The 25,452-nt window shown below is 47.0% G+C and overlaps 1 protein-coding gene across 5 annotated transcripts in view; it reads right to left on the bottom strand.

Annotated features, from left to right (window-relative positions):
- LOC115204218 (neuroligin-2) overlaps window positions 1-25,452 on the bottom strand; it is a 100,561-nt gene that overhangs the window by 27,586 nt on the left and 47,523 nt on the right. For 3 of the 5 annotated variants that reach the window (XM_029769612.1, XM_029769611.1, XM_029769613.1), the window contains 2 exons: window positions 24,296-24,349; window positions 15,828-15,977 (listed from right to left, as the gene is read on the bottom strand). In XM_029769612.1, coding sequence (XP_029625472.1) covers window positions 15,828-15,977; window positions 24,296-24,349 — 204 coding nt within the window. Of the gene's footprint in view, window positions 1-15,827; window positions 15,978-24,295; window positions 24,350-24,933; window positions 25,108-25,452 lie in introns of those variants that run through there. The other 2 variants (XM_029769615.1, XM_029769614.1) reach the window with 2 other exon arrangements.

The raw sequence follows: 25,452 nt of genomic DNA, 5'->3' as shown, positions 1-25,452 counted from the left end.
TCTCTCTAACTCTCTCTCTACATCTCTCTCTAACTCTCTCTCTAACTCTCTCTCTAACTCTCTCTCTAACTCTCTCTCTAACTCTCTCTCTACCTGAACAGGTGACTGGTGAAGCAGTTGGCTGAGTGGAGTCAGAGCTGTGAGAGCCAATTAGGACTAATGATATTGTTGGGATGTGTTGTTCTCCACTACAGTGGTTCAGTTAAAGCTTGTTCTATTCACTGATCCAAGGTGAGTGTGTGTGTGTGTGTGTCCAGCCACTCAGGTGTGTAGAGTCATAGTATAGGCGATAGCTAGCCTGCTGTGTGTGTGAACAGGCCCCTACAGACCTAGTGTCTCAGACATGAACAGGACAATTATCAGGAAGTCACTGAACAAACACATCTATGAATACATGAATAGGTGAATAGAGAGCTATACCCAGAGAGGAGAGGAGGAGAGGAAGAAGGGTGGTATGGAATGGAAAGAGGGATAAAAAGCAAAGAAAAGGGGGATGTGAAAGGTGATGGATACAAGGAAAGCATTACTGTAGATTCAGTAAATTATTCAAATGAGCCTTGCAAGATGGAGCGTAATGGACAGATGGGATGAAGACAGAGACAGGGATATTACACTTCTACAAAAACATCAATCAAGTTCAATCAGATTTATTTTTACATCAGCAGTTGTCACAAAGTCCAAAGTCTACCCACATGTACGTAGAAGCACAGCGGAAAAGCTTCCTAGAAAGGCAGGTACCTAGGAAGAAACCTAGAGAGGAACCAGGCTCGGGGGCAGTGGCGGTTCTAGCTTGTATGGCTCCCTGGGCGAACCCCCCCCCCCCCCCCCAAAAGCACCATTCTGCACTAACTGTAATTTTTAGTCAGACATTTGGAACATCACACATAAATAATCATAACATTTAAAACTATATAAATATAAAAATACAGTATATACAAAAATAAGACTTACTTATTTTTTATATCTATTAAAGACAAATAGAAAAACATTTGTGTTGATTTGGCACTCGAGCATCAATACATTACCCATCCCCCAAGACTGTCAACCAAGAGTCAAGACTAAACCAGTTCACCTTGGTGGTGTGCAGACTGGTTTTATATTATTCTTAATGATTTCGCACAAACCAGAAAAAAATTCAACAATATGTCTGTGAAACTATATATTCACAGTATTATGAATGAATTGTGGTTTACTTGGTAGCATTTCGTTGTGTGACTGATTTTACTAATTGCATTAGTACTGTACAAAGTTAGAGGTGCGCTATTTGATAGTGTTAGGTTCTTGTTTTTCAGAGTAAATAACCCACAGACACTAGAGAAGCTTTAACCAAGTTTACTCATCCCAAAGGTTCTGTATAGCTGAAAACAGACAGCTATAGATTTCAGACTTCACAGTTTATATGCATCCTACTTAAGATACTCCCCTTTCTCTCCAATCCTTACATTTTATGGCTCTACAGGAAGCTAATAAAGAGGGTAACAGGATTCCAAACATTTATTACTCTCTTAAGAGAATCTGTCCTCACCTCCTGACCTCAACCCCTCTTTCATCTAATACACAGATGTCCATCTGTCTCCCCTGTATCAACACATCGCTCTCCTCTCCTCTCCTCTCCTCTCCTCTCCTCCATCAAACACATTCCAAAGCCTTCTTCTTTCTTCTGAGAACCATTAACTTCTAACATAACCCAGTCTCTTTCATTTCCTATCATTCTTTTAATATCTCAATGTTCAAAGTTTAGCCGATTCCAACAATAGATTCCCCCGCTCACCCTACCTCGGGCTTCCAGTGGGGAGACCTGAGGTCAACCTACCCCCTTCCCCCCTCCCCATCTCATACTTCTGAGTGGGAGACCTTCCCAGGCAGTAGTCTGTCTAGCTCACAAACTAGAATCAGGGTGCCCACTCTGACAAGGTTAATTGAGCCACAGTCCAACACGGTGACATGATATCATTGACATGACGTGCAAATGAGCAATTTAAAACCGATCGTGCAAATGTCACCATTCCAATTTTTTGTGTGCGGGCGACCCGTACCGCCCCCGACAAGATGCCACCCTGGGCGGCTGCCCATGCCGCCTATACCTAAATCCGCCAATGCATACGGGGGGAGGCCAGTCCTCTTCTGGCTGTGCTGGGTATTGATTATAAGAGTACATGGCCATCTAGGCCAGATTGTTCTCCTCCTGATGCACATCTCATTAGTGTGAGGGAACCAATCTATTATAGAGAAAAGGTCAATAAGAGACACATACAGATGTAGGATCTTAATTTGAGCCAGTTCACTACAGAAGGGAAATAATCCTGCAGCAAAAGGAAATAGGAGTTATCATGTGGATTATAATTAATGGACATTTTTGTAGGGGTTTAAATATTTTTTTCGTAATGTCTAAAATGTCAAAGTGGAAATAACAAATTTCAGAAGCCTTTTTAAACCTCAAATACACAACAAGTTTAACATTTCCTGCAACATGGTGATCAAATTAAGATCCTATATCTACAGTATATACACCGAGTATACAAACATTAAGAACACCCGCTCTTTCCATGACACAGACTGACCAGGTTCAGGGTCTACAGACAATCACGGATTACAAAAAGAAAACCCGCCCCGTCGCGGACAACGACGTCTTGCTTCTAGACAAATTAAACAACTTTTTGTGCGCTTTGAGGACAATACAGTGCCACTGACACGAACCGCTACCAAAGAATGTGGGCTCTCCTTCTCCGTGGCCGACGTGAGTAAAACATTTAAACGTGTTAACCCTCACAAGGCTGCCGATACAGACGGCATCCCTATCCGCGTCCTCAGAGCATGCGCAGACCAGCTGGCTGGTGTGTTTACGGACATATTAAATCATTCCCTATACCTGTCTGCTGCCCCACATGCTTCAAGATGGCCACCATTGTTCCTGTTCCCAACAAAGCCAAGGGCATTGAACTAAATTACTATCGCCCCGTAGTACTCACTTCTGTCATCATAAAGTGCTTTGAGACTAGTCAAGGATCATATCACCTCTACCTTACCTATCACCCTAGGCCCACTTCAATTTGCTTACCGCCCCAATAGGTCCACAGATGATGTAATCACCATCACACTGCCCTATCCCATCTGGACAAGAGGAATATCTATGTAAGGATGCTGTTCATTGACTACAGCTCAGCATTCAACACCATAATACCCTCCAAACTCATCATTAAGCTTGAGTTCCAGGGTCTTGACCCCGCCCTGTGAAACTGGGTCCTGGACTTCCTGACAGGCAACCCCCAGGTGGTGAAGGTAGGAAACAACATCTCCACTCTGCTGATCCTCAACACTGAGGCCCCACAAGGGTGCGTGCTCAGCCCCTCCTGTACTCCCTGTTCACCCACAACTGAGTGGCCATGCACGCCTCCAACTCAATCAGCAAGTTTGCAGACGACACTACAGTGGTAGGCTTGATCACCAACAACGACAAGACAGCCTACAGGGAGGAGGTGAGGGCCCAATGTCAGCAAAACAAAAGAGATGCTCGTGGACTTCAGGAAACAGCAAAGGGAGCACCCTCTTATCCACATCGACAGGACAGCAGTAGAGAAGGTGGAAAGTTTTAAGGTCCTCGGTGTACATATCACCGACAAACTGAAATGGTCCACGCACACAAACAGTGTGGTGAATAAGGCGCAACAGCGCCTCTTCAACCTCAGGAGGCTGAAAAAAGGTGGCACCGAAAACCCTCACTAACTTTTACAGGTGCACAATCGAGAGCATCCTGTCGGGGTGTATCACCGCCAGGTACAGCAACTGCACCACCAACAATCACAGGGCTCTCCAGAGGGTGGTGCGGTCTGCACAACGCATCACCGGGGGAAAACTACCTGCCCTCCAGGACACATACAACACCCGATGTCACAGGAAGGCAAAGGTATTTAATTCAAGAAAAAACACCAGTATAAACATAATAGTATGGTGCTGGAAAAATACCAGTCCAAGAAATAAACGGGCGTAATAACAAAACCCGGTAACAATAATACCAGCCGTCAGATACAGCCTTACAATAAAACAAACACGCACACAAACATGGGGGAAACAGAGGGTTAAATAATGAACATGTAATTGGGGAATAGAAACCAGGTGTGTGTAGAAAACAAAGACAAAACAAATAGAAAATGAAAAGTGGATCGGCGATGGCTAGAAAGCCGGTGACGTTGACTGCCGAACGCCGCTCGAACAAGGAGGGACCGACTTCGGCGGAAGTTGTGACAGTACCCCCCCTTGACGCGCGGCTCCAGCGGTGCGCCGACACCGACCTCGAGGACGACCCGGAGGACGAGGCGCAGGGCGATCCGGATGGAGACGGTGGAAATCCCGCAGCATAGAAGGGTCCAAAACGTCCTCCGCCGGCACCCAGCATCTCTCCTCTGGACCGTACCCCTCCCACTCCACAAGGTACTGAAAGCCCCTCGCCCGACGCCTCAAATCCAGTATGGATTGAACTGCATACGCCGGGGCCCCCTCGATGTCCAGATGGGGCGGAGGAACCTCCCGCACCTCAGACTCCTGGAGTGGACCAGCCATCACCGGCCTGAGGAGACACATGGAACGAGGGGTTAATACGATAATCGGGGGAAGCTGTAACCTGTAACATACCTCGTTCAGTCTCCTCATGACTTTGAATGGCCCCACAAACTGCGGGCCCAGCTTCCGGGCAGGGCAGGCGGGGGGGAAGGTTTCAGGTCGAGAGCCAGACCCGGTCCCCCGGTGCAAACACTGTGGTGGCGATCTGCGCATGTTTTCTGGCTCCTCATGGCCCGCTGAAGGTGCACATGAGCAGCGTCCCAGGTCTCCTCAGCGCACCTAAACCAGTCATCCACCGCAGGAGCCTCGATCTGGCTCTGATACCACGGCACCAGAACCGGCTGGTACCCCAGTACGCACTGGAAAGGGGAGAGGTTGGTAGAGGAGTGGCGGAGCGAGTTCTGGGCCATCTCTGCCTAGGGTATGAACGCCGCCCACTCCCCCGGCCAGTCCTGGCAATAAGACTGCAGAAACCTACCCACATCCTGGTTTACTCTCTCCACCTGCCCGTTACTCTTGGGGTGAAAACTGGAGGTAAGGCTGACCGAGACCCCCAGACATTCCAAGAACGCCCTCCAGACCCTTGACGTGAACTGGGGACCTCGATCAGATACTATGTCCTCAGGCACCCCATAATGCTGGAAGACGTGTGTGAACAGGGCCTCCGCCGTCTGTAGGGCCGTAGGGAGACTGGGCAAAGGGAGGAGATGGCAGGACTTAGAAAACCGATCCACAATGACCAGGATTGTGGTGTTACCCTGTGATGGAGGAAGATAAGGAAATCAACCGACAGGTGCAACCACGGCCGTTGAGGAACGGGTAAGGGTTGTAACTTCCCTCTGGGCCTTGCACTGGGCGCACACTGAGCAGGAGGAGACATAAACCCTCATGTCCTTAGCCAAAGTGGACCACCAGTACTTCCCACTAAGACAGCGCACTGTCCGACCGATGCCCGGATAACCAGAGGAGGGTGACATGTGGGCCCAATAGATCAAACGGTCGCGGACAGCAGACGGAACGTACAGACGCCCAGCTGGACACTGAGGGGGAGTGGGCTCTGTACGTAACGCCCGCTCGATGTCCGCGTCCAGCTCCCACACTACCGGGGCCACCAGGCAAGAGGCCGGGAGTATGGGAGTGGGATCCATGGACCGCTCCTCTGTGTCATACATCCGGGACAGTGCGTCTGCCTTTGCGTTCTGGGAACCTGGTCTGTAGGGCAGGGTGAAAACAAAATGGGTAAAGAACATGGCCCACCTTGCCTGGTGAGGGTTCAGTCTCCTCGCCACCCGGATGTACTGCAGATTGCGGTGGTCCGTCCAGATGAGAAAAGGGTGTTTAGCCCCCTCAAGCCAATGTCTCCACGCCTTCAAAGCCTTGGCGACAGCCAACAACTCCCGGTCCACCACGTCATAGTTTCGCTCCGCCGGGCTGAGCTTCTTCGAAAAGAAGGCACAGGGGCGGAGCTTTGGTGGCGTACCCGAGCGCAGAGAGAGCACGGCTCCTATCCCAGCCTCGGACGTGTCCACCTCCACTAACGCCAAAGAGAGATCCGAATGAGCCAGCACGGGGGCCAAGGTAAACAGAGCCCTCAGCTGACCAAAAGCCCTGTCCGCCTCAGCTGACCACCGCAAATGCACCGGTCCCCCCTTCAGCAGTGAGGTAATGGGAGCCGCTACCGGACCAAAGCCCCGGATAAACCTCCGGTAGTAGTTGGCAAACCCTAGAAACCGCTGCACTTCCTTTACCATGGTGGGAGTTGGCCAATTACGCACGGCTGTAATGCGGTCACTCTCCATCTCCACCCCTGAAGTGGAAATGCGGTACCCTAGGAAGGAGACAGGCATTTCTCAGCCTTGACGTATAGGTCATGCTCCAACAGACGACCAAGCACCCTGCGCACCAGGGACACATGCTCGGCGCGTGTAGCGGAGTATATCAGAATGTCGTCGATATACACCACTACATCCTGCTCGTGCAGGTCCCGGAAAATCTCGTCTACAAAGGCCTGGAAGTCTGATGGAGCATTCATCAGCCCGTACAGCATGATGAGGTACTCATAGTGCCCTGAGGTGGTACTAAATGCCGTCTTCCACTCGTCCCCCTCCCGGATACGCACCAGGTTGTAAGCGCTCCTGAGATCCAATCCGTGCATTGACTCGATCGCACTGGCTATGAGAGGCAGCGGGTAACTGTATCTCACAGTGATTTGGTTGGTGCCTCGATAGTCAATACACGGGCGCAGACCTCCATCCTTCTTCTTCACAAAAAATTAACTTGAGGAGGCAGGTGAAGTGGAGGGCCGAATATACCCCTGCCCCAGAGATTCGGAGACATATGTTTCCATAGCCGCCGTCTCCTCTTGCGACAGGGGATACACGTGACTCCTGGGAAGTGCTGCGTCTACCAGGAGATTTATCGCACAATCCCCTCGTCGATGGGGTGGTAATTGAGTTGCCTTCTTTTTACAGAATGCGAGAGCCAAATCGGCATATTCAGAGGGGATGCGCATGGTGGAGACCTGGTCTGGACTTTCCACCATAGTAGCACCAACGGAAACCCCTAAACACCTCCCCGAGCACTTTCGTGACCACCCCGTGAGAACCCTCTGTTGCCACAAAATAGTGAGGTCATGACAGGCCAACCAGGGTAGGCCCAGCACCACGGGAAACGCAGGAGAATCAATAAGGAATAGACTGATTCTCTCCTTGTGACCCTCCTGCGTAACCATGCCCAGTGGAGCGGTGGCCTCCCTAATTAGCCCTGACCCTAATGGTCGACTATCTAAGGCGTGCACAGGGAAGGGCATATCCACAGGAACAATGGGGATCCCTAAACTATGGGCAAATTACCTGTCAATAAAATTCCCAGCTGCGCCTGAATCTACGAGCGCCTTACGCTTGGAATGCGGGGAAAATAAACAAAAACATGTGAGCAACAGGGGGCTCTGGGTGAGCCTGGTGCCGACTCACCTGGGGTGCTGCCTCGACTCCCAGAGGAACCTCCCCAGCACCGACCGGCAGTGTGCCCTCTGCGGCCACAGATGGTGCATGGAACGGCCCCTCCTCCGGTCGCCCTAAGTGCAGCACCTCCCAGCTCCATGGGCGTCGGAGCGGTGGTGATGGGGGATGGAACCAACAGACCCCAATCTGGACGTCCGCGGGTAGCCAGCAGGTTATCCAGCCGGATGGACAGGTCCACCAGCTGGTTGAATGTGAGAGTGGTGTCCCTGCAGGCCAACTCCCGACGGACGTCCTCGCGCAGACTCCACCGGTAGTGATCGATCAGGGCCCTGTTGTTCCAACCCGTGCCAGCGGCCAGGGTCCGGAATTCCAACGCGAACTCCTGTGCGCTCCTCGTCCCCTGCCTTAGGCGGCGGGTGAAATCCTTGAAGTGGTCCAACACCTCTTCTTCTTCCCCCCCATACGGCGTTGGCCCACTCCAGGGCTTTCCCTGAGTGGCAGGAGACAAGGGCGGCGACGCTCTCTCGGCCCGAAGGAGCCGGGTGGACGGTTGCCAGGTAGAGCTCTAGCTGGAGCAAGAACCCCTGACAACCCGCCGCCGTTCCATCATACTCCTTCGGGAGGGCGAGCCGTATCCCATTGGGCCCGGGTGAAGGAGGGGTGAGTGATGGTGAGACTGGTGGTGCTGGTGGAGACGCTGGAGGGACTCCTCTTCTCTCCCAGCGCTCCATAGTTTGTAGCACACGATCCATGGCGCTGCCGAGATGCAGCAGCATGGCAGCGTGCTGCTGGACTCGCTCCTCAACCCCTACTGCTGGAGAACCTGCTCCTGCTGAATCCATTCCTTTGGGTGCATGTTTCTGTCAAGGCTGTGGGTAACTGGTGAAAGGAGTCAGGCGCAGGAGAGCTGAGATGCGTGGACAAGGTATTTAATTCAAGATAAAACACCAGTGTAAACATAATACTATGGTGCAAGAAAAATACCGGTACCACGAAATAAACGGGCGTAATAACAAAACCCGGTAACAATAATACCAGTCGTCAGATACAGCCTTACAATAAAACAAACACGTACACAAACATGGGGGAAACAGAGGGTTAAATAATGAACATGTAATTGGGGAATAGAAACCAGGTGTGTAGAACGCAAAGACAAAACAAATGGAAAATGAATGATTTTTTATTTTATTTAGGTGCCAGGCGCACCAGTTTGTGTCAAGAACAGCAACGCGGCTGGGTTTTTCACGCTCAACAGTTTCCCATGTGTATCAAGAATGGTCCACCACCCAAAGAACATCCAGCCAACTTGACACAACTGTGGGAAGCACTGGAGTCAACATTGGGGTGCAACTCAATATTAGAAAGGTATTCTTAATATTTGGTATACTCAGTATACAGAAGAGTAGGACAGATACATAAACATACATATCGATATAGAGACAGAGGGAAGAACACCGGGAAATGGAGAGACAGCCTTCAAAGCTACGGCAGGTGGGGGGCAGATGAGAAGAAGGGAAAATATGGTTGTGTATAAATCAGTCCAGCAGTGTGGTCCACACCTACATTGAAATGACCTGATTGAGTACAGATTGAGTATTACCGTAAGATGTCTGCCTTCCACAGAAGCACAGTGTTTTCAGACTACATCGTTCACGGACGGTTTGTTCTTCTTGTAAACACGAGCCTGTGTCTAACAGCGTAAAATTGGACTCATAGGTGAAATTGCTCATTGTGCAATGTGAGGTAACCTTTGAGATCAACCGTATCCATCATGGCCTTTATCAGTATCTGTGTGTTTCAGAGAAATCCCTATCCTTCTGTATAGACGGGTTGGTTGTTTAGCAACAAAACCAAAGCGTGCGCAACTATGGGGCAAAACAGACAGGGTTGGTTTAGGTTGTTCATAACATGTAAACTAGATTTCGTCTCCAATGTTTATCAAAAACATAAATAAAGTTGCACAATGAGCAAATGTCTCTAAAATACATCCTTACAGATGTTGGTTAGCTAGCTAGCTAGCAAATTTTAGCCATATAAGCATAGCTGTGACATCAGTCATAACACCTCAAAAGACATGGTCTCAAGAACAAGATCAATCAGGCTGAAACGAGACACTTACAATTCACCACATGGCAGTGTCTTGTCATTGCTGTTAGCTATCTGGCCAGCCAGAATCAGAGCAACACATGGTATTCTGCCCCTTTGAAGCTTGCACTTCGTTTTCGTGACATTGTCAGCTAACCTGTCTATTTTATTATTGGGCTGTTGTATTGTCAATCGTTGTGCACTCTCCAGTGTTATCCTGCTGTGTTATGCAAGATTGGGTTGTGGTCTATTCTATTGTACTATGTTGTTTCACCATCTAAATGATTATTCCATACAGTAACACTATACCCCATCTAAATTATTATTCCATACAGTAACACTATACCCCATCTCTTTCCATTTCATGCTTCCTCCACTCGCTACGTTTGTGCAGGCAAATTCACTTTCTCCTGACAGCCCCATGCAACAATAACCAAATGATCACCTCATTATAAAAGGGAACATGAGATTTCTCATAATACTCACATCCCAACACTGGCTCTATTTATTCAATCTGAGCTGGGTTTGTCATTATGATATTACTGTACATTGAAACCAATAGGCTGTAGGATGAAGCATTAATAACTCAAAGGCAGTGTCCTTGGGTGCATCCGGAGAGAGCTGGGAATGATCATTCAGGGATTTGGTGTTTGTTGGAAGAGAGGAGAGGAAAAAACACATGAGATGAACTCATTAGGAGTCATCCGATCCTGTTCAATCAGAGAGATGGGTCTGATCTGATGGAGAGAATGGGGATGAAATGATCGAGAGGAGAAGAAGAAGGAGAAGGAGGAGAAGATGAAGACAGCAAAGTGTTTCATTTCTCTTCCTTAGGTGAGAAGCCTCTCTCTCTCTCCCACAGTCCAGTGATGGTTGGCCCTTCCCCAGAGTTCATTAATTAGTTAATTAGTTAATTAGTCTGAACAGATGGCTGTGCAGCACAAATCAGGAGGCTGCATTGGCCTGGAGCAGCCAGGAGGAAGGTAAGTGTAAGGTGAGTAGGCAGCAGCATTGGGCTGGAGCAGCCAGGAGGACGGTAGGGGGAAGGTGAGCAGGCAGCAGCATTGGGCTAGAGCAGCCAGGAGGACGGTAGGGGGAAGGTGAGCAGGCAGCAGCATTGGGCTGGAGCAGCCAGGAGGACGGTAGGGGGAAGGTAAGCAGGCAGCAGCATTGGGCTGGAGCAGCCAGGAGGACGGTAGGGGGAAGGTAAGCAGGCAGCAGCATTGGGCTGGAGCAGCCAGGAGGACGGTAGGGGGAAGGTGGGAGGCAGCAGCATTGGGCTGGAGCAGCCAGGAGGATGGTAGGGGGAAGGTGGGAGGCAGCAGCATTGGGCTGGAGCAGCCAGGAGGACGGTAGGGGGAAGGTGAGCAGGCAGCAGCATTGGGCTAGAGCAGCCAGGAGGACGGTAGGGGGAAGGTGAGCAGGCAGCAGCATTGGGCTGGAGCAGCCAGGAGGACGGTAGGGGGAATGTAAGCAGGCAGCAGCATTGGGCTGGAGCAGCCAGGAGGACGGTAGGGGGAAGGTGGGAGGCAGCAGCATTGGGCTGGAGCAGCCAGGAGGACGGTAGGGGGAAGGTAAGCAGGCATCAGCATTGGGCTGGAGCAGCCAGGAGGACGGTAGGGGGAAGGTGGGAGGCAGCAGCATTGGGCTGGAGCAGCCAGGAGGACGGTAGGGGGAAGGTAAGCAGGCAGCAGCATTGGGCTTGATCTCTATGTACTAGTATACACACTCCTATCTTCAACATACTAAACACTCCTGGACTGCACATTGCAGACATTTGGAATTCGTCTCAAACAGATATCAGACATCTTCTCCCCTTTCACAAAGCACAAACATATCATGAATTCATCTAACATCCACAAAAACCTTTCATTTGTTTGAAACCCTTATGAAATTGTAAGAGAGTATAGAGAGATACTGTAAGTTTAAGCTTGTGTGTGTGTGTGTGTGTGTGTGTGTGTGTGTGTGTGTGTGTGTGTGTGTGTGTGTGTGTGTGTGTGTGTGTGTGTGTGTGTGTGCACGCGTGCTGTGGCCATATTGCATTAACACATTTTGATTGAATGAATTCTTTGCTTCGCTGCAGATTTAAAAAGCACTTCTGATGGGTTATTTTTAGACGGTTCTCATCTCCCCTTCTGTTTCTCCTTCTCTCTCTAACGCTGTCTCTCTCTGTTTCTCCTTCTCTCTCTAACGCTGTCTCTCTCTGTTTCTCCTTCTCTCTCTAACGCTGTCTCTCTCTGTTTCTCCTTCTCTCTCTAACACTCTCTCTCTGTTTCTCCTTCTCTCTCTAACGCTGTCTCTCTGTTTCTCCTTCTCTCTCTTAACGCTGTCTCTCTCTGTTTCTCCTTCTCTCTAACGCTGTCTCTCTCTGTTTCTCCTTCTCTCTCTAACGCTGTCTCTCTCTGTTTCTCCTTCTCTCTCTAACGCTGTCTCTCTCTGTTTCTCCTTCTCTCTCTAACGCTGTCTCTCTCTGTTTCTCCTTCTCTCTCTAACGCTGTCTCTCTCTGTTTCTCCTTCTCTCTCTAACGCTGTCTCTCTCTGTTTCTCCTTCTCTCTCTTAACGCTGTCTCTCACTGTTTCTCCTTCTCTCTGTTTCTCCTTCTCTCTCTAACGCTGTCTCTCTCTGTTTCTCCTTCTCTCTCTAACGCTGTCTCTCTCTGTTTCTCCTTCTCTCTCTAACGCTGTCTCTCTCTGTTTCTCCTTCTCTCTCTAACGCTGTCTCTCTCTGTTTCTCCTTCTCTCTCTAACGCTCTCTCTCACTGTTTCTCCTTCTCTCTCTAACGCTGTCTCTCTCTGTTTCTCCTTCTCTCTCTAACGCTGTCTCTCTCTGTTTCTCCTTCTCTAACGCTGTCTCTCTCTGTTTCTCCTTCTCTCTCTAACGCTGTCTCTCTCTGTTTCTCCTTCTCTCTCTAACGCTGTCTCTCTCTGTTTCTCCTTCTCTCTCTTAACGCTGTCTCTCTCTGTTTCTCCTTCTCTCTCTAACGCTGTCTCTCTGTTTCTCCTTCTCTCTCTAACGCTGTCTCTCTCTGTTTCTCCTTCTCTCTCTAACGCTGTCTCTCTCTGTTTCTCCTTCTCTCTCTTAACGCTGTCTCTCTCTGTTTCTCCTTCTCTCTCTAACGCTGTCTCTCTGTTTCTCCTTCTCTCTCTTAACGCTGTCTCTCTCTGTTTCTCCTTCTCTCTCTAACGCTGTCTCTCACTGTTTCTCCTTCTCTCTAATGCTGTCTCTCTCTGTTTCTCCTTCTCTCTCTAACGCTGTCTCTCTCTGTTTCTCCTTCTCTCTAATGCTGTCTCTCTGTTTCTCCTTCTCTCTGTTTCTCCTTCTCTCTCTAACGCTGTCTCTCTCTGTTTCTCCTTCTCTAACGCTGTCTCTCTGTTTCTCCTTCTCTCTCTTAACGCTGTCTCTCTCTGTTTCTCCTTCTCTCTCTAACGCTGTCTCTCTCTGTTTCTCCTTCTCTCTCTAACGCTGTCTCTCTCTGTTTCTCCTTCTCTCTCTAACGCTGTCTCTCTCTGTTTCTCCTTCTCTCTAATGCTGTCTCTCTGTTTCTCCTTCTCTCTCTAACGCTGTCTCTCTGTTTCTCCTTCTCTCTCTAACGCTGTCTCCCTCTGTTTCTCCTCTCTCTAACGCTGTCTCTCTCTGTTTCTCCTTCTCTCTAATGCTGTCTCTCTGTTTCTCCTTCTCTCTCTAACGCTGTCTCTCTCTGTTTCTCCTTCTCTAACGCTGTCTCTCTGTTTCTCCTTCTCTCTCTTAACGCTGTCTCTCTCTGTTTCTCCTTCTCTCTCTAACGCTGTCTCTCTCTGTTTCTCCTTCTCTCTCTAATGCTGTCTCTCTGTTTCTCCTTCTCTCTCTAACGCTGTCTCTCTCTGTTTCTCCTTCTCTCTCTAACGCTCTCTCTCCGTTTCTCCTTCTCTCTCTAACGCTCTCTCTCTGTTTCTCCTCTCTAATGCTGTCTCTCTGTTTCTCCTTCTCTCTCTAACGCTGTCTCTCTCTGTTTCTCCTTCTCTAACGCTGTCTCTCTGTTTCTCCTTCTCTCTCTTAACGCTGTCTCTCTCTGTTTCTCCTTCTCTCTCTAACGCTGTCTCTCTCCGTTTCTCCTTCTCTCTCTAACGCTGTCTCTCTCTGTTTCTCCTTCTCTCTCTAACGCTGTCTCTCTGTTTCTCCTTCTCTCTCTAACGCTGTCTCTCTGTTTCTCCTTCTCTCTCTAACGCTGTCTCTCTCTGTTTCTCCTTCTCTCTCTAACGCTCTCTCTCTGTTTCTCCTTCTCTCTCTAACACTCTCTCTCTGTTTCTCCTTCTCTCTCTAACGCTGTCTCTCTGTTTCTCCTTCTCTCTAACGCTGTCTCTCTCTGTTTCTTCCTCCCTCATCTGTCTCTATCCCCCTTCTCTCTCGCTCCCTCCCTCTATATCCCCTATCTCTCTCTTAAAGGCACAGGCTGAAATCAGGTTGGCATATGTCAGTGTGCATGTGCATAAGTATGATATGATACTAAAGATTATGTGCTAAACATATTGTTGAAATGTCGAGCAGTTGTCTTTCTCTTTTTAGGCCCAAAATATTTTGTTCAATGAGAGAGGTGGTGAGGGTGGATGGCACAATTTCTACTGTTACATATTCAAATATGCACACGTACACATGCACACAAAATGCACACACACACACACTAATACATGTATGCATAAATGCACGCACACACACACACACACACACACACAAGCACGTACACACAAACTCCCTAACAAACACAGACATACACACACACACACACACACACACACACACACACACACACACACACACACACACACACACACACACACACACACACACACACACACACACACACACACACATATATATAATCCCTTCAGTACAGTAGAGTAACCCAGTTGAAGCAGAACAGAGGGAGGGAGAGAGAGGTTAGTCTACTCGCCCACGTACCAAAATGTTCAACCATGTTAGAGGAATCGAGGACACTGCATCATCCCTCTGCATCGCTCAGCAAGATCGCTCTTTACCTCTGTGTCAGTGTGTGTGTGTGTGTGGTACACTACACAAGGGTAAATTACACACATACCTACATAATACATATACAGACGCACACACATGCAGTACATACACAACTACTACACACATGAGTATGTAAATCACACAGGAAAAGACTACTATTTGGCTTAAGAATGATGTGAACACGCACACCATTGAGGAGCATTTGGATCAGTCCATTACAGCGGCATGCAGCGCAAGGATTAAATAGTGCGTTAAGAAAACTGGAGTTCACACAGAGGATTGTTCTCACGCTCCACTCAATAATGTTTCCAGTTAGTCAGACAGATGTAGAAAAGCATAATAGCACATGAAACATGACCACAAAACAGACAGACCCAAATTTAGCAGGTCAGGACAGGACTGCTGCCAGGTGCACCTTAAACTCTCAAACCTCTCAACTGGCTGGCCCGGTCTGTCAATGACTGTCTGGGTCACATTTCACTCGGTTTACACTAGCGGGAAAGCTTGAACTGTATCATAAAGTACTCCAATTTCTTTCTTGAAGAATACTCTGATGTGTTGAGACAGGCTTGATACAGTAAACAAGATCCCATTACCCAACCTGGCAACCACAATGGATACTGTGCTGTACTGTATACAAACAAACACCTGTTGAAACAAGCAGGCAGTCAGCCCCTCAGAACAGCTGACTAAACTCCTGTCCACTGGCTCAGTCTGTACACAGGGGCAGACCACACAATGCTCAGGTCATGGTTCAGCTAGGGCCAGATGGTTCTCCTGTTCAGGTCATGTGGTCAGGACAAAGTCCAGGACCTAGTTGTAGACTACAGATGTAGGATCAGGATTGGATCACTCTTTTGTTGCTGAAAATGTTCCTGCATGGCAGGAAATGCAGACTTGTAGTGTCTTCAAGGTTTAAAAAAGCCTTCTAAAGTTAGTAATTTCCATTTTAAAATGTAAGACTTGATTTGCCTTAACAAAAAATGTATCAACCCCTGCTGGATTATTTTCCTGCTGTAGGGGACTGGCTCAAATTAAGATCCTACATCTGTACAATAATGACCCAGATCTTTTCCTGGTCAGTTTACATGATCAGGAAAAATTCCTTGCTTTATATAATTGCAAGGCATCTAATTCAGGAGAGAGAAACCATAGACTAAGAGTACTGAGGATGCAAACAGGAAGTGATGTCATAGTATGCCGACAGACATACTCACCAAGCACGCCCAGACGGTAGTTCATAGTGACCACAATGACGTTGCCGTAGGCTGCGAGGACGCTGGCGTCGAACATGTTTCCCGCCCCCTCCATGTAGGAGCCGCCATGAATGAACAACATCACCGGCTTCTTCCGACGGTCACGGATATCTGTGGCGAAGAGAGGGACATGGACACACACACACACACACACACACACACACACACACACACACACACACACACACAGACACATACACATACACACACACACATACACATACACACACACACACAACAGTACACACACACACACACACAAAATGAGAGGATGAGAGAAAGAGACAGAAGTAGAACAACTTTAGATTCTGAGGAACAGATGACACAACTTTTTGTGTATTTACAAAAAAAACACCCACAGAAATGTCCACAGAACATCATTCACTCAAATCATATATCCTTCTCTGCATATGTGTCATTCAATCTCGCTTTTCTACTGTGGCCTCTCATCTTCAACTAAACTACATGACCAAAAGTATGTGGACATACTTTTCTCATTCCAAAATCATGGGCACATTTTTTTTTTAACTAGGTAAGAACAAATTCTTATTTTCAATGATGGCCTAGGAACAGTGGGTTAACAGCCTTGTTCAGAACAACAGATTTTTACCTTGTCAACTCGGGGATTTGATCTTGCAACCTTTTGGTTATTAGTCCAACGGTCTAACCACTAGGCCACCTGCCGCCCCTAGCAGAGGTGGCCCCCCCCTTTGCTGCTATAACAGCCTCCAATTTTCTTGGAAAGCTTTCCACTAGATGTCAGAACATTGTTGAAAGGACTTGCTTCAATTCAGCAACAAAAGTATTAGTGAGGTCGGGCACGGAGGTTGGGTGATTAGGCCTGACTCGCAGTTGGCGTTCCAATTCATCTGGGGTTGAGGTCAGGGCTCTGTGCAAGCCAGTGAAGTTCTTCCACACCGATCTTGACAAACCATTTCTGTATGGACCTCGCTTTGTACACGGGGCATTGTCATGCTGAAACAGTAATGGGCCTTCCCCAAACTGTTGCCACAATGTTGGAAGCACAGAATCATCTAGAATGTCATTGTATTCTGTAGCATTAAGATTTCCCTTCAGTGGAACTAAGGGGCCTAGCCCGAACCATGAAAAACAGCCCCAGAACATTATTCCTTCTCCACCAAACATTACAATTGGCACTATGCATTGGGGCAGGTAGCGTTCTCCTGGCATCCACCAAACCCAGATTCGTCCGTCAGACTGCCAGATGGTGAAGCGTTATTCATCACTCCAGAGAACGTGTTTCCACTGCTCCAGAGTGCAATGGTGGCGAGCTTTACACCACTCCAGCCAACGCTTGGCATTGTGCATGGTGATCTTAGGCTTGTGTGCGGCTGCTCGGCCATGGAAACCCATTTCATAAAGCTCCCGACGAACAGCTTTTGTGCTGACGTTGCTTCCAGAGGCAGTTTGGAACTTGGTATTGAGTATTGCAACCGAGGACAGATGTTTCCAAATTACAATAACAGCATTTACAGTTGACCCGGGCAGCTCTAGCAGGGCAGAAATTGAATGAACTGACTTGTTGGAAAGGTGGCATCATATGACGGTGCCATGTTGAAAGTCAGTGAGCTCTTCAGTAAGGCCATTCAACTGCCAAGGTTTGTCTATCGAGATTGCATGGCTAGGTGCTCAATTTTATACACCTGTCAGCAACGGGTGTGGCTGAAATAGCCGAATCCACTAATTTGAAGGGGTGTCCACATACTTTTGTATATGCAGGGTATATCTCCAAAGTCTGAAACGTAAGCTTCTTCTCCTCATTCCTGACCGTCATACTGAACTGAGAGGACATTATAAGTGAAAGCTTTAGTGTTGGAACCTATCCAGTGGTTAGCCATTTTAGATGTTAGAACATGGTGGTAGTGTTGTTGTGGCAGTCTATGTATGTTTCTGTCGCCTCTTGTAGTGCTGTGCTACAAGTCTCCCTGGGTCCCATCTTTCTGTGGAATTATGGCACAGTCTGTAACTCTCACTGTCCCCTCTGGCGAGTTATGGTACAGTCTGCCACTGTCTCTCCTACTGTCCTCTCTGTAGTATGCTGGTACGGTCTGGGTTTCACAGGGTCCCCCCTCTCTGTGATGTGCTGTGGTATGGTCTATGTATCTTTAGTAGGGCAGAGCTGCCAGTGCTGCCCAGTTAGCCTAGCGTCTGCCCTGTGGATAATTCATATGAGAGCCAGACCAAGAGGAAACATAAATAACAGCACAGCATCTGTTTAGCCTGATGAGCTTCTGGAGTGGGAGACAGGGAGATGGAGATAGAGAGAGAGATGGAAAAATATACAGAGGGAGAGAGATGAGTAAATAAATAATGTAGAGAACGATGGGAAAAGAGAGAGATTGGAGAGAGAGAGAGATAGAGAGAAAGAGATATGCACAGAGGCAGAGAGAAAGAGTGCGTGTGTGAGAGAGAGAGAGAGAGAGAGAGAGAGAGAGAGAGAGAGAGAGGAGTAGAAAGAGTAATGTCACAAGAAAATGGGGGGACAGGATGAGATCAAATAAACCGTTACAAAGTTGTACATGGCAAGGTCTCTTCACGGACACAGAGATGCATGTAGGAAACTTCACACACGTGAGCACACGGACACACACACACACATAGGCAGCTCTGATGCTGAGTCGCTATGGAAACTGCCTCTTCTCTCTCTAATAGAACCGCACCAGCCATTCCATTGCACTGACTCACTCTGAGCCTGTTGCCGTGGTAACACATTCTACTCACATATTTGCATCACAACCTGAATCTCAGGTTACACATGCACCAGAGTGCATCACACACACACACGCACACCAGCACTTGCATGTGCACACACACACCATTGCGTCAGTACACACACATGCAGTCATCCTTCATGGAACATATTACAGTGCACTCGAGAGACTAAATACATTAAAGCCCTGACACACACACACACACACATTATTTCCTCATCTCTCTTATGCAACCAACATCGCATATGCGCACAATCATACAGCAATGGAGTGCGCACGCACGTACACACGCACACACGCACACACACACACACACACACACACACACACACACACACACATACACACTCCATTCCCTTTCTCTCCAGTGTATTGTGTGTCTCTAGTGATTTCCCAGAGGAGATGTAAACAAGTTCAATTATCCCAGCATTACCAGGCCAGCAGAGCCCTTGGTGACGCCTGGCTAATGGATCAGCTCTCCTCTCTGTCACCAGGCAGTCACACACCACAAGCACATGACAAACAACACACACAGAGACAGACAGCGACAGAGACATTGACAGAGAGGGACGCTTAGCACTGGACTGGAGAGTGTCACTCTTCTCCAGCAGAGCTAGGGCATCTAGAGCACCAGGTACTTTGTCTCTGAGAGTGTCACTCTTCTCCAGCAGAGCTAGGGCATCTAGAGCACCAGGTACTTTGTCTCTGAGAGTGTCACTCTTCTCCAGCAGAGCTAGGGCATCTAGAGCACCAGGTACTTTGTCTCTGAGAGTGTCACTCTTCTCCAGCAGAGCTAGGGCATCTAGAGCACCAGGTACTTTGTCTCTGAGTGTCACTCTTCTCCAGCAGAGCTAGGGCATCTAGAGCACCAGGTACTTTGTCTCTGAGAGTGTCACTCTTCTCCAGCAGAGCTAGGGCATCTAGAGCACCAGGTACTTTGTCTCTGAGAGTGTCACTCTTCTCCAGCAGAGCTAGGGCATCTAGAGCACCAGGTACTTTGTCTCTGAGAGTGTCACTCTTCTCCAGCAGAGCTAGGGCATCTAGAGCACCAGGTACTTTGTCTCTGAGAGTGTCACTCTTCTCCAGCAGAGCTAGGGCATCTAGAGCACCAGGTACTTTGTCTCTGAGAGTGTCACTCTTCTCCAGCAGAGCTAGGGCATCTAGAGCACCAGGTACTTTGTCTCTGAGAGTGTCACTCTTCTCCAGCAGAGCTAGGGCATCTAGAGCACCAGGTACTTTGTCTCTGAGAGTGGTACTCTTCTCCAGCAGAGCTAGGACATCTAGAGCACCAGGTACTTTGTCTCTGAGAGTGTTGCTGTGGACGTCTGAGTGTTCTGTGTGTTTGTGAGCATGTGTTACCTCTAAAGGATGTAGGCCTTTGTGACAATCTATCTCGCTGTTCACCCACATAAAGCATTCAAATACCTCTGTGTTAATGGGAGCTAAGTGAACGTAACAATTTGAGTTTATTATGTGTCCGTGTGTGAGCGTACGAGCCGAGCATGACGGCATGATAATGTACATGTTGCAGTATGTGTCTGTGCACGTGTTCAGGCTGACTCACAGAAGAAGGAGATGGGATGTGTGTTAGAGCCACCTGCAGGACTCTCCAGGTGTACGCATCTCCTCAGAGAGACATTTCACTATGTGACTGACTCACATCCGGACGTCCTGGAGGTTAACACTCCATCCAAACATGTCATTAACCTACGTTAGATAACGTTAACTAACCAACGTTACTTACATATCCAGTCACAGAGACAGCATGTAATATGTATATAATATGTATGTACTATGCATGTAATATGTATATACTATGTATGTAATATGCATGTAATATGTATATAATACATATGTAATATGCATATAATATGTATGTAATATTAATATGTGTGTTATGGGTCCATCTGATAGGTTGACTGCACCATACATACTGTGGATATTCTGTAGATCATAGACATTATGTATGCAGCTGTTCATCACTCTGTACAGTACGTGGAACTCATTCATTCTTTATGGAGGTCTTTCTAAGCATCAGCACAAGAGCTAACCTCGTAGCAGGGGTCTGGACTGACCCAGTCAGACTAGTCCATCCTCCTCCTCATTTAATGGATTGGTTGAACAGTGTAGAAGAGAACCTCCCGGACAGTTTTTCTTCTCCTCGTCAAGACCAGTATGTAGGGGATCTAGTTTGGGGTGTTTATTTTAGGCCTGCTACAGTGCGTTAGGTTAGGTTTATCATGCCTTCCCCTTCCCTGTGTTGTGTGGGTGCTGATGCCCCTGTTTGTATGTGATGGAGTGTGTGTTGGTGTAGGATGTGTCTGTGAAAGAAAGTGATGTAGAGGAATTAACTGTCTGTGTACTGTATGTGTGACTTCACACGTGTTAGTACATGATACGAGTGCATATGTTAGTGCATGATAAGAGTACATGATATGAGTGTATATGTTAGTGCATGATAAGAGTACATGATACAAGTGCATATGTTAGTGCATGATAAGAGTACATGATACGAGTGCATATGTTAGTGCATGATAAGAGTACATGATACGAGTGCATATGTTAGTGCATGATAAGAGTACATGATACGAGTGCATATGTTAGTGCATGGTAAGAGTACATGATACGAGTGCATATGTTAGTGCATGATAAGAGTACATGATACGAGTGCATATGTTAGTGCATGATAAGAGTACATGATACGAGTGCATATGTTAGTGCATGATAAGAGTACATGATACGAGTGCATATGTTAGTGCATGATAAGAGTACATGATACGAGTGCATATGTTAGTGCATGATAAGAGTACATGATACGAGTGCATATGTTAGTGCATGGTAAGAGTACATGATACGAGTGCATATGTTAGTGCATGATAAGAGTACATGATACGAGTGCATATGTTAGTGCATGATAAGAGTACATGATACGAGTGCATATGTTAGTGCATGATAAGAGTACATGATACGAGTGCATATGTTAGTGCATGATAAGAGTACATGATACGAGTGCATATGTTAGTGCATGATAAGAGTACATGATACGAGTGCATATGTTAGTGCATGATAAGAGTACATGATACGAGTGCATATGTTAGTGCATGATAAGAGTACATGATACGAGTGCATATGTTAGTGCATGATAAGAGTACATGATACGAGTGCATATGTTAGTGCATGATAAGAGTACATGATACGAGTGCATATGTTAGTGCATGATAAGAGTACATGATACGAGTGCATATGTTAGTGCATGATAAGAGTACATGATACGAGTGCATATGTTAGTGCATGATAAGAGTACATGATACGAGTGCATATGTTAGTGCATGATAAGAGTACATGATACGAGTGCATATGTTAGTGCATGATAAGAGTACATGATACGAGTGCATATGTTAGTGCATGATAAGAGTACATGATACGAGTGCATATGTTAGTGCATGATAAGAGTACATGATACGAGTGCATATGTTAGTGCATGATAAGAGTACATGATAAGAGTGCATATGTTTGTGCGTGATACGAGTACATGATAAGAGTGGATATGTTAGTGCATGATAAGAGTACATGATAAGAGTGCATATGCTAATGCATGATAAGGGTGCATGATAAGCGTGCATATGTTAGTGCATGATAATAGTGCATGTGTTAGTGCTTGATAAGAGTGCATAATAAGAGTGCATGATAAGAGTTCATGTGTGCTTGTGGGAGGGGAGTAGAGAGAACTGTCTCACTCAGCCAACATCAGCCTACATCCCAGGCCTACAGGGCCAAAAGGGCCCTCACTGTCCTGCCTGCTTCAAAACAGCCCCTGAAACACTGGCACACTATTCTCGCTCCTTTCCTTCCTTCCTCTCCTCTCCTCTCTTCCTCTCCTCTCCACTCCACTCTCCCTCTCCCCTTCTCTCTGCCTTTCTTCTGCTGCTGCTCTGCCCCCCTCCACCCTTGCTGCTCCCCCCCACCGTTGCTGTTCTCTCTCCCCCTCCTCCACCATTGCTGCTCTCTCTCCCAACCACCATTGCTGCTCTCTCTCCCCCTCCACCCTTGCTGCTCTCTCTCCCCCTCCACCCTTGCTGCTCTCTCTCCCCCTCCACCCTTGCTGCTCTCTCTCCCCCTCCACCCTTGCTGCTCTCTCTCCCCCTCCACCCTTGCTGCTCTCTCTCCCCCTCCACCCTTGCTGCTCTCTCTCCCCCTCCACCCTTGCTGCTCTCTCTCCCCCTCCACCCTTGCTGCTCTCTCTCCCTCCACCCTTGCTGCATTTCTCTCCCTTCATCTCAGCCTTACTAGCCTCTTGATATTGGACTGCATTCTCTCTCACTTCCTCTATTTTGTACCTCTCTCTTTCTCACTCTTTTCCCTCCTAGTCTCCCACTCATCCACCCTCTTTTCCTCCCTCTCTCTCACTTTCAAAGCTCTATAAATGTCATTTCATCATGCACTTGTCTTCATCACCACTATTTTTTCCATTTTCTCCCCCTCCTCGCCCTCCCCTGTGCTCTCAGCGCTCCTCTCTCCCTTTCTCTTTCATCTCTCTTCTGTCATTCTGCTCCTCTCCTCCAGATTCCTGTACGCATCCTTCCCTCTCTTTTCACCGTTAACAAACCGCACAATTGGATTAGCTAGATCTGTCTCTTTTTAAACCATAGCAATTAGAGACGGCAGAATGGGAGAAATGAACATGGAAACAGCAAACACACCTTAACACATACAATCAAGCACAAACACACATACACACATACACACAAACACCTGAGTGGATGCATACACAAACATATGCACACACACGCACACAAACACAATTGTAAAAGTCTGATCTTTCAGACCTCTTGATTATATAAAGACAAGGCATCATTCCCCTGGCTAGTTTTAACAACTAGTTGCATGGTTTCCTACATGTGTAATGTTTGTGGGATAGCAACCGTCACCGCTTGGAATCGTATCCAAATGCCAGCATCCCCCTACAACCAAACTGTAATGGCTTTACTGTAAAAACACACCTATTCCCCAACAAAGAATCAAATAAAGAAATGGTCAAGTGGATCAATCAAAGACCCAATCTACAATATGCAGTTAAAGAATACCTATTAAACAAAATATAAAGTATTCACCTTTTGGATGGTGCACGACAGAGGACAGTTAAAACAGCATGACTTTGTAAAAAGTGTTATGCAAATAAAATTCAGTTTATTGGTTGATTAACCATATACTAAAAAAGGAGGAAATGGCTGTGGCAGGGGTGTGTGGAACAATTGAGGTTTGTGTGTGTGTGTGTGTGTGTGTGTGTGTGAGAGAGAGAAAAAGACAGAGAGAAAGACAGAGAGAGGGAGAAAGAGAGCGAGAGAGAGAGAAACAGAGCAAGAGAGAGCGAAAGAGAGATAGCGAAGGAAAAAGAGAGATGAGAGAGATGATAAATGAGAGGGGAGTATGTCTGTCTATATCAGTCTACTTCACAACATTAACGTTGAGTTATCTATTCTAGCTAGCTTTTAGCTATGGTATCAAATATGATATATTATGTGTATATTATTATACTTATTACATTTTTGTGAGACGATGACAATTAGAGATTACAACTGAGATAATAATAATAGTGATTACACTTACAGACACCAACATATAATGTCAGTTTGTTATTCTATCCCCTCCAAAAGTTTGAAAAATACCACAAAAGGGTTAAACATGCTGCAAAAATACCTTCATCCCTCGGTTTGTTCATTGTAGACTCATCGTGTTTTTTTGTGAGCGGACCTAAGGTTCAGAAAAAAAGGAGGAAAAAGAGAAAAGAGAAAATTGAAAAAGATTTAACTTTGCTGAAAACGAAAAAGAAACTATGGGAGGAGAAAAATGGCAAACCAGCAAGAGACTAGCGTTGCACGGTATACCGGTTACCACGGTAACATCACGGTACCAAAACATCATGATACTTAGGATATATTTTTTAGAATACCGTAGTACTGTTTCATATGATACTGACTTTTTCAGCCCTAGCGATCTAAAAAACCTGCTACAAAATGTTTAAATTCAGTTGAATTGAAGCAACAGCCACTAGTCTCTGGTATGCACAGGTCCAATCATATTCACTTCCATGCTCACATCACGTGTAGCAGCTGTAATCAGCCAGCATAACCCTCTACCAGCCCTCCCTCACATGCTTCTCTCCTTCTGCTCTTCATGAGCATCTATTCCTCAGTCAGTTAAAAAATAGATCATTTAGCCATGATGGCGACGGGGATGCAGACCCTGATGAGTCTTCAGTTGTTAGAGTTGTACAATTGTTACATTGGAGCAGGACGCAGAGCGAGCAAAGATGATAGATTGTATCATTACATCACCTGTTATAATCAAGAGCACAGACCAGTCTGAGTTTGAAGTTCACTGTCAAGCAGCCTTTTGTGTGTCAGAGAGGGAAAATGGAGCACCGCTTGGCGACAGGCATGCTTGCAGCTTTACAACAGAGAAAACTGCTTGTCTCGAGCCTAAACAGTAAAGAAATATGACCCATATTAACGGAGATACCTTTTTTCTTTCGATTGGGATTTGTGCGCACTTTAAATAGTTTCACAAACCATGTCGCGGGCCATTTTAAACTGATCCCACGTCACTAATTATTGGTTTGATAAGACTGTTCAGTCATGTTACCTACCTAGCTAACAACCGGGTAACTTAACAGTAGGTTTACGCTAATTTGATTAGCACAGGAAGTAAGGAAAAGGGTCTGCTACTCATGAGATGTGCTTCAAAGGTAGGATTCATATAGGCCTAATGTAAGTCTAAACTATACTGAATAAAAATATAAATGTAACATGTAAAGTGTTGGTCCAATGTTTCATGAGCTGAAATAAAAGATAACA

Source organism: Salmo trutta, chromosome 12 (genome assembly GCF_901001165.1).
Source record: "Salmo trutta chromosome 12, fSalTru1.1, whole genome shotgun sequence".
Taxonomy (NCBI): domain Eukaryota; kingdom Metazoa; phylum Chordata; class Actinopteri; order Salmoniformes; family Salmonidae; genus Salmo; species Salmo trutta.
This window is presented reverse-complemented; position numbering and strand designations above follow the sequence as displayed.